This window comes from Amphiura filiformis, chromosome 18 (genome assembly GCF_039555335.1).
Source record: "Amphiura filiformis chromosome 18, Afil_fr2py, whole genome shotgun sequence".
In the NCBI taxonomy this organism is placed as follows: domain Eukaryota; kingdom Metazoa; phylum Echinodermata; class Ophiuroidea; order Amphilepidida; family Amphiuridae; genus Amphiura; species Amphiura filiformis.
The window spans coordinates 17,822,418-17,832,759 of NC_092645.1; the positions used below are offsets into that span (position 1 = coordinate 17,822,418).

At 36.8% G+C, this 10,342-nt stretch overlaps 1 protein-coding gene across 1 annotated transcript; it reads left to right on the forward strand.

Annotated features, from left to right (window-relative positions):
• Positions 1–528: 528 nt before the first annotated feature.
• LOC140139951 (uncharacterized) lies at positions 529–10,230 on the forward strand. The gene is made up of 13 exons (XM_072161736.1): positions 529–621; positions 844–2,067; positions 2,547–2,753; positions 3,442–3,543; positions 4,719–4,952; positions 5,272–5,379; positions 6,111–6,347; positions 6,508–6,615; positions 7,406–7,642; positions 8,335–8,419; positions 8,777–8,817; positions 8,957–9,228; positions 9,800–10,230. The coding sequence occupies exons 2-13, from the start codon at positions 891–893 to the stop codon at positions 9,845–9,847; spliced, it is 2,856 nt and encodes a 951-aa protein (XP_072017837.1). The 5' UTR covers positions 529–621; positions 844–890; the 3' UTR covers positions 9,848–10,230.
• The last annotated feature ends 112 nt before the right edge of the window (positions 10,231–10,342 follow it).

A 10,342-nucleotide genomic window follows, 5' to 3' on the forward strand; every position in this document is an offset into this window, starting at 1 on the left:
GAAAAATAGCATGTATGAAAGAATCACCCAATTCCATGATTTGAGTCTTGTAACACATTGATTGAAATCCATTATGTATAAAAGTCCACTTGTAACACATTCATTGCTAGAGAGTGACAATAAAACAAAAAATGGGTTTAATAAAGGAAAGTGTGTGGTTTATATTACATGGCAGAATGCTTATCAACATTATACATACCTGTGTGCTTTATTTTGTATTATCTTACTAGTGGTAATCTCATTCTAACATTGTTGTCTTTGTATATGATTCAAAAACCACCTAAGTCCAAAATTTAAAATGAACCCCACGAAGTCCCTGAAATGCTAATCGTCATACCTAATACAGGTTAATCCACTCATTTGCACGTAAAACTTACCATATTGACCAGGTAAATCTAACTGAAGGAATTAAAATAATACACATGTTTTTCTCTCAAAATCACTTCCTATGGACTTAGGTGGCTTTTGTATTCATGTATTCAATTATATGTTCGGAAACGAATCTACATTTTCCTTTCAGAGCTATGCCGGATCATCCCGCAGTTTGTATTGGTTGACGAAGGACAACAGCTAACTTAATCTTGCATAGACACGGGGATGTCTCAAAAGCATTTGACGTCGGTAAGATAATGAAACTACACTGAGTCTGAAAAGACAGATCTTATGCAAAATGATATAATTTGTGTATAAACAAATTACATTGTTTTGTATTCTACTTCCGAATCAAGTTACGAAATACATTGTGATATTAATTATCTACAAATTTAATGCTACTTATTCTGCTGTCAAATCTTTTGAAAAGGAGTGTAATATCATTAAACGATGTATTCATACTCATTTCAGAAATTTGTGACACATCTTTGGATGAATGGGAGTACGTTTTTGCCTTGATGAAGCCGAGTGGCTCGGAAACAACAACGTTATCATTCACTACCCAATCTGACACCCCTGTCACTGTGAGTGTACAAATACCGGGGATTTCATACCAAACAACATTGTTAGTGTCACCATCATTAACTACTGAGCTTGAGTTACCATCAATTGTCTATCCCGAAGATTCGTCTCTAAAACATACTAAAACTGTAACCATCATAGCCAGTAGTGAGGTATCCATTCACGGGATTGTTGCACAAGATAGTCAACAACCAGGAGGTTTTAACCTGCTTCCTTCATCCTCGCTTGACTTATCGTACTACATCGTGACATACGAGCCAACAAATGATATACCGAGCAAGAGTGCATTTTCAATATCTGCCTTAAACCAGCGTACTCTAGTGAAATACACTACAGAGGCGGGAGCAATAGAAACCATAGACCTAGATCCATATGAAAGTTACCTACATGTAAGTGATGGAGATTTGACGGGAACTTTCATTAGCGCAGATCAGCCTGTTTCTGTATTGTCTTTCCAAGTCAATACAGCAACCACCGGATATCTGGTAGAGCAGCTACTTCCTACTTGTAGCTGGAGTACTGGAACCTTTATCTTAGCGCCTTTCCAAGGTACATCTGGCTACCGAGTTCGAATAATCGCTTCCACTTCAGATACCTGTGTAACCGTATCAGACGGCTCTACTCTTACTCTTTCCAACGCAGGAGATTACCTGGAACGGCATGTAGACAGCAACCCAGATATGCTGCTTACTATCACTGCTGATCAACCAATCATGGTGCTTCAATTTCCGGAAGGCATAAGTGGAGAACCCTTATCCGATATGTTACTTATTCCTGCAGTTTCTCATTATCCAAGACATGATATAACTGTACCAGTGACAAACGACCCATCATCTGATCAGTACTTCATCATCTTAAGTCGTTGCATCGATCTTGTCAGTATGACATACGATGGAAATATCGCAGTAGAGAACGGTTGGAATGTCATTGCGTCAGAAAATGGTGTATTATGTGCCTCTCAAAGTCCTTCCTTATCAGCTGTCGTGACAGAGCACACTATAGGAAGCAATCATCCGCAAGCCGAATTTCTTGTTATCTTCCACGCTTATCGAAGCAATCGAGGATACGGCTACATTGCTGGTATGGATACCCAGCAAATTAGCTGTGGAAAAGGTACGTGATAACATGGAAAACGATGATCTGTAGATGGGTTTATGGGTTTATAAAAATAGCAGACATTTTTCTATGTGTTGGTGTAAACTGTATCTGATACCTTATTGATAAGATGTTAAATAATGTTGATCTGTTAATAAGTTGGCCAAAAATATGACACGAGCAAAAAGGTAGATGATCAAGAGTGGCTCAGTATAAAAACGACCCATGGCACATTTTGATCAAATTTAGATTTTCAGGTGAAAGTGCCCTAGTGTCCTCTATTTATCTGTCACATAAATTACTAGTTAAAGAGAATGCCCTTTCTTATATTTCCTTGTGAATACAAGATTTCAAAAACTCCTTTTCTCAAAATAAAAATGTGCCTTGACCGTTTTTATACTGAGCCACACTATATAGTTCAGTATATAATACAAGTGAAATATTTCTCATAAAAATGTCCATAAATAATATCCACATATTTTCATATTTTATTGCAGTTGATTTCTTTATCCCAATGAAGTCAGTGACATTCAACCCAAACGAATGGATCAAGACAATCCCTATCGAAGCATACAAGGATAGTGTCATAGAAGGCAAGGAATGCTTCACGGTATCATTCTGCATAAAAGACGATGCCTTCATAACGTCAAATACTGTGACCGTCAGCCCTTCCACAACATCAGTATGCATAAAAGATGTATCGTGTAAGTAGGTCTTCGTTTAAAAATACTTGGCGAGGGCACAATGGGGCAGCGGTCCGGATAGTTTTCAATGAGTACCAACTCAGAATGTGAAGGAGGAGTCTGCTCTCAACGCTTCAAAATAGAGAAGAGCACTTCTATTAATGGTACACATGCATTAATCTTTACCTTTGACCTAACTATTACTGGTTCCTTTTTGATGTCTTTGCCACCTTCAAAAGAAACACTTTCACAACGTTTGTACAATGTCCCTTATTGGGTACTCCGTATCACCAGCGTCCTAGGCGCTTAATTGGTCACATATTTTAAGTTAGATTTTGCTGTTAAAGCCTACTATCCCCGTCTAACTTGTTTGAATACTTTAACATGCGTACTTCAATTATGGCTCCCATCCTCCCGATCCCGATCTATGTTGACGGGTTTTTTTGTTGTTCATGCACACTTAAAGGCATCCAACATTGGTGGGGCAGTGGAGGGTTGTAGTAGTGGAAAACTATTCAGACTTCACACCAAAGAAGGTGTTGCAGCTACTTTTACACAAGTGTTCTAGCTACTTTAGGCCGGGATTGTAAAAAGGCTTTGATTTAAGATAATAAATATATGTATAAGTAACAGCTGTTCAATGATAAGCTGGTTATATCATGGTTGATTCATGTATTACAAGTAATTTTACTTTTTTGGTAAATTGCAGCTATGTTTTGGATTGAAGAAGCACAGTACACAGCAACAGAAGGGAACAATCTGATAATTCGAGTACATAGAGGGAGCAATTTAGACCGCACGGACACATTAGGTGAGTATCAGTAATACTATTATTTCCCAATCAATGTAATTATTGAAAACAGGAAAGTATGATACAACATCAATGGGGAGTAACACAAAACATATAAACAAATGTTGTTAACTTTGTGTTACTCCCCCATTGGATGTTGTGTCATATTTTCCCTGTTTTTAATTGTGTCCATCCTTTGGTTCCCCGCTGGTCAGAAGGAACAGATTTTCCCTGTTTTTATATCTAATCAATGTAGGTACATAATGAAGCACGAAAGGCTGTTATAAGACATCGTATTGTCGGATTTTGCGTACACAGGGTATACGTAAGGTCTAAACTTTTCGAATATGTCGGACTAAACTAGTACGTCCATTATGTCAAAGAACAGGACAAAGACGTGGATCGTAATCCTATTATTATGCTGATCACTCGCACCTGTAAAATTTGTATCTTTGAAAAGAGCAGTATTGTATTCAATCTATGATTGCAGACAAATACATGTGATGAGTACAACATGCTTGTAGTGTAGGGCGATATATTAAAAAAATGTTAACCTATTGTTATGGTAAATCCTGTTACATCATCACTTCAGGCGTGTTCATATGGTATTGGGAGTTTTTAGCCCAGGATAAGGTTGCTGCTTTCTTTTTTCTCATGAGCTGGAATCAGTGTCACCAAACTGTCATTTTATGTGGCCATATGGTGCTCCCCTATCCGTACACTCCCCCTGTTGTTACAGATGTTACCCGTCTGGGCCTGTTTAGGAGAGTTAGGGTCAGAGACATTATAACAGTACAAGCAAAATCTTACAAAGGACAATTGTACTTGAGATGAGGCGGTGAATGAAGTACCGTAAAACCTAGTCCACAAGCATATAGTGTGCTTCTGATGAGGGCTAAATTAATCCAGGCGCTATCCATCGACAAAATTGTAATATTATGGTGTTTGAGCAAATAAATCACAGATACAAGCAAACACAAACAGATTGTAAGACCAATCTGTGGCATTGGCATGTTTATGAATGTTTCGTATTCATTTAGCTTTCAAAAACGCTCTATATATATATATTGTAGACGAGGTTTTACGGTATATCGTATAAAACTTATGGTAACATTTTCTCGATTCAAAGTAACATGAAGGCTATAAACTTTTATAAAAAAGTCGTTACTTCAAGTTTACTGTATTTGATACTGCAGCTGTCACTTACAAGTCACTCGGAGCTTTGCAGCCGACCGACTTCAATCCACAAGGAGACGCCTTACTAACATTCGCTAAAGGAAGCAACATGGAGTTCAAAGTAGTGACGATTCAAAGCGACAAGGTTTTAGAATATTTGGATAATTTTTTGGTCTCTATAAGAGTTTCTGATGATTCAACACGATGTGGTAGAGTGGTATCACCATGGAAGTCGGAAATAACCATACGGGATCGTAAGTCGAGAATATTTAATCGATATTATTTGCACTGATTTAATTTACCAGAATTACTTTTCGCGCCAACTTGAATATACTATTAACCGAAAGACTGCACGAGCTTTCTTGCAACAATACTAAGCCTACATGGCAAGTGTATCCATAGAACAGGACTTTTTGTCGTCGAAGGAAACATTACGGCGATGATAAGTTTGCATTTAACTATGATCATGGCTGGTTTGTTGTTAATTCATTTTTGAATTCCAAATTGCATAGAAGAAGGATTTGATTTTAATATAGCTGCTTTTTGCACTGTTGTGCTTTTATTACTTTTTAGCCACGTGGTACGTATTGCAATATTCAGAAGATGCAGTAATCGAGTCTGGACACCATGTGGCAATAAAGATCTTAAGAAGGGGTGAATTGTCAGCAAATGGCTTCGTTCGTGAGTATACGCAAATGTTCATATCCGTTTGGATTCACAATCATAATATTCACTTTGAAATGTAATTCATGGAGCAAAGTACAATACATGCATTTATTGTGGCCACACTATTTTCTTAACAAAATTAATACGCTCCGGTATAGAGTTCAACAAAATAATATGATATATACATATCGTTATGAATACGGCAGACGGCCGAATCCGGATTCGTCTTTTGGTAAATTTATTTTACGAATGCATTACATTTGAATTAGAGAACAAGGGATCAATGCTGTACATGATAGAGGGCAGCATATCATTTTTTTAACGGAGACCAGATGATAACAGCATAAATAAGTAATCAAAAGAGGGCGGCATACAAGGTTAGTTGACGGTGCATCACAGTACGGTCACTGACCGCAACCGTTAAAAAATCAATATGCTGCCCTCTATAGATATAGCATTGATCCCTTTTTCTCGAATTCAAATGTAATGCATGTGTAAAATGAATTTACCAAAAGCCGAATCTGGATTCGGCCGTCTGCCGTATTCATAACGATATATATATATACCTGGCATGAGCCGGTATGACTTCCAACCAGGTGTAGGTTTTCAAGACGTTGTAGTAAGGCTAGAGGAGGGCGTACAAATTGAGGAGGAGCACTACTTTGAGGTTTGTCTTCAGAGCTCAGAGGTAGTTGTCTACTTACTATTATCATTTGTTATTTTGTACATATCTGCTATTTCGATAGATATAAAGTCGGAAGAACTAACAGCAAGTCAGGATGCTGACTTCACCCTTCTCAATGAGCAAGTACTGTTTGCGTCTTATGAATCCGAACAAACCGTGACACTTGAGATATTAAATGATACATTGGTTGAAAGAGATGAAGTGCTCAAAGTTTTCTTACACAACCCTGAAATAGGAGAAGCTGTATCTGATATGAGCATGACTATTGTAACTATCTTGGATGATGACGACATACAAGGTAAGTACATGTAATTATGTTATGGACATCGTAGGTTGCGATACTTGAATTAGGTTAAACTTTTTAGTTGTGATCACCGCTTTAATAATGTTCAATAAACTTAAACAGGTTGACGCAGTTTATCGTTAAGTTTAATGTCATTGTATTTGTTATTTTGCAGCATCTTCATATAATTTTGCCAAGGTTCTTTATTTCTTAGCATCCACGGAATCTTCAGTTGCTCTACAAATCATTCGATCTGGAGACCAAGTAACACCAGGACGTGTAGGTGAGTTGCAAACCGTTTACGTGTGGTTTGCGTGAGTGTCCAGTATATTTTGGACCTGTACTTTATCTTTCATGAGTGTGTTGAAACAAGATCGTTTTTAGGTTTGTTGTCCCCGCAAACTTGTTTATCAAGTGAAGGATAAATCATAAAAACTGTCACTTGAAATTTTTGAAATTAAAAATTTGGCAAACAACGAAGAAAACAGCAGTATTAACGAAGTATAGCCCCATTCAAATACATGTAACGAATTCATATTGTCAATATATAAATTACAAATTCATGTAAATGCATTATTTTGGCTTTCGGCTGAACCACTAGCAGGCTATGTTAACAAATCTATGACAACGACAAAGTTACCAAAATTTTGATGATTTTTATGATCGTCCGGATGAGCAAATCACTGAAATTTTACAAATTTTACTCTTTTGCACAAAAATGTTAACATTGGCTTCATTTGTTGATTTTTCCCAAATGCGTTCATGGATTTCAATGTGGTTTGGACATAATGGCCCCATTATGCAGGGTCAAACATATGAGGGCAAAGGCTATCTAGGGTTCATATTAAATTGGAATCATAAAAGTAATCAACAGGAGTCACGTTTATTTGAGAGGCCCAGTATCGCACCTTATTCTAGGTGCATCTTCAGGCCGTCTGATGATCTGGCGGCAAAAGGTCAGTTATAAATCACTTGAGGTCATTGTAATAATATATGTTAAAAAATACAACTATACAATACCAAGAACCGCCCTCCTGGTGGTGACAGATATTTCTTTTTTTTCAACTTAATAGAACTTTCAATTCAAGCGTTGACAACATCTGCTATAAGTGACTTCGTTTCTCTGGAAAATAGTGTGATTGACTTCCAACCAGGTGTAGGTTTTCAAGACGTTGTAGTAAGGCTAGAGGATGGCGTACAAATTGAGGAGGAGCACTACTTTGAGGTTTGTCTTCAGAGCTCAGTTTCGGGAGATATAGGTGTATCACGGTGTGCGGTTGTTATTGTCCAACCTCGGCAGATTGATGAGGGTGAGTAAACGGAATGGTTTGTAATTTCGGACACCACCTAGTAATAATGGAAGGTCGTGGGTCCAATTCCATGCATGGACATTCTCTTGCTATATATCAGTTGGGTTGTACGTCGTGCGGAACTAAACTCGTTTATATTGTTATGAACTCGATAGACAGAATCCGGATTCGGCTTTTGGTAAATTCATGTTTACCCATGCATTATTTTTGAATTAGAGAACAAGGGATCAAAATTACATAATAGATGGCAGCGTGTCAACTTTTAACCGACATCAGATGATAACAGCATAATCAAAAGAGGGTGGCATACAGGGTTAGCTAACGGTGCATCGCAATACGGTCTACCATGATAATCGTAAAAAAATGAAACAATGATACACTGCCCTCTATAGGTAAAACATTGATCCCTTGTTCTCTAATTCAAAAATAATGTATGAGTGACATAAATTTACCAACAGCCGAAACCGGATTCGGCCGTCTGCCAAATTCATAATGATACTGTCTATATTAATTGCAACACTTTGGGTTGGATAACTATTCAGCCTATAAAATACAATACCTCTTGCAGCGAGGACTCATGCCACATTGTTTTTATGTTCATGAGAAAGTTGCGTATCCCATACCTATATACACATTTTGAAATCATTAAAAAGATTATATTTTCACGCTTTTTATACTTTTCTTTACAATAGATGTCACAGTATCGTGCCCAGATGGACATTGTCTGAATGGTGGTACATGCGAATCGATTCCCGGAAATATTCTGTACGCGTGCAGGTAAATTATTGTGATATGTACTGCAGCGTTAACCGCCAGTTTGAATTTGTATTTAGCACATGAACTTCTATTTGATTATTTTTACATTATTTTTAAGCCTCGCCTGCCATCGAAAAATACCGAAATTTGATGTTTCATCAAAGTATTAGGTGTGCTTGCTCAACTGAAGATAATTTGTAAACCAACAACTTGCATATTACAAGCCTTATTGTTTACAATAGGTGGACGCCTATACACGGTCCTTGATTATGTTCATGCATTTTTAATAGAGATGGTTGACTTATTTGTGATATCAATATATTTCGTCTATTCCAATAATACTAAATAACTCATTTCTAAGACATATTTCTCTTTCAGATGTTCGCCAGAGTTTGTTGGAAACAAATGCCAAAATGAAGGTAAGTCGTATCTGCCACATTTTCCTGCATCACTATTTTCCTGCATAATACTAAATTCTAATTGAACGTCTGAGAAAAAGAAAAAGAAAATAGCAAAGCGTAAATTTACTTCCAATCTTGTTTTTCGTTTTTCCTCTAGTACCGTCTCCTACTGCCTTAACGCCAGAGTCCTTGTCACCAGGTGCCCTCTCAGGCATCATTATCGGCAGTTTGGTTCTTATAACTGCACTAATGGTTGCGCTGATGAGCTGCTGTCTTTTCTTGCGTCGACTACGAGCCACTACAGCTCCTAACCCAAATCCGTTTAATCATGTTGGAGGCATGGGTTTGAGTGAGCCATTACCAGGATACCGCGGGGGCGATGCTCCTTCTGCAACCTCCCTTGTCACACCAAACTTCTATTCTCTACAGGTTTGACTTGATACTTTTTCCTATTATTATATTAATCGATCGGTTATGATAATAGCTAACACATCATTATATATTTTAGACAGTTACTTTTCTTTAGCAAAAACACACTTTGGTTGATTATTGGCATCACTTTTGAAAATATTCTGCTCTTTTCTTTAATCTTGAAAGCGATCCAATAATTTGTCAACCCAAATGTGCTTTTGTTAAAAAAGTCAATTTCAAAAATATACTAATGCGTTAGTTATAAATAAATTTATGTTTTGTTTTATTTTATTCTGTATTGATTATATGTATTTTCTAGTAATGTTTCTGATTTTAATGTAAGGGCAATCCTTCAATTTATTGTGTAATCAATATTGGATCTGCCTGGCCTTGTGCCAAATGTTATAAATAAATAAATAAAAAAATAAATAAATTTATTATAACGATATAACGACATTATAAACTTCATGTATAATAATAGCCAGTATATTATATTCATGTGTGTTGTCTCTGTATAAGTGAATTCACGTCGGATGTATTATGAATTCATTTTAAACGATTCTATTGTCTTGTTAATTTCTTAATACAGAATAGAGCAAGCGGTCAAGGAGATATTTCATACGGATTCCCTTATTAACATTATTAGTTATTAAAGGGTAATCCAATGGTGACCAGTGTGCACACGCCGATTATATAAACAGATGTGATATTATTATGAGTTTGACGGCCGAATCTGTATTCGTCGTCTTGTTAAATTCATGTTATTATTGTCATGAATTATTTTGCATTAGAGAACAGGTAACAGACGGCACCATATCAATTTTACCGACCGTGCTGCCTACACCGTTAGTTAATGCCGCTCTGTTTTGATTACTTAATTATACCACGCTGAACACCGTTAAAAATTGACACGCTGCCCTCTAAAGCTGAAGTACTGATCTTTTGTTCTCTAATTAAAAAAATTCATGCGTAAATTCGTAATTTTGCAAAACGCATAATATGCCTGTAAAAGTAGAAATAACCCACCACTAATTGCAATAATTGCCTATAACGATATATAGTGTGTACATAATTACACCACTTGGATAAATGCTGACATACTTGCCACTTAGCATAGAAGACCATAATCTTT

Bases quoted from the DNA above. Each gene is read 5' to 3' on its own strand.
- LOC140139951 (XM_072161736.1), top strand. From the start codon at position 891: ATGAAGCCGAGTGGCTCGGAAACAACAACGTTATCATTCACTACCCAA. The intron at 2,068-2,546 runs GTACGTGATAAC...ATTTTATTGCAG, and splicing joins GCAAATTAGCTGTGGAAAAG to TTGATTTCTTTATCCCAATG. The intron at 6,348-6,507 runs GTAAGTACATGT...GTTATTTTGCAG, and splicing joins GGATGATGACGACATACAAG to CATCTTCATATAATTTTGCC.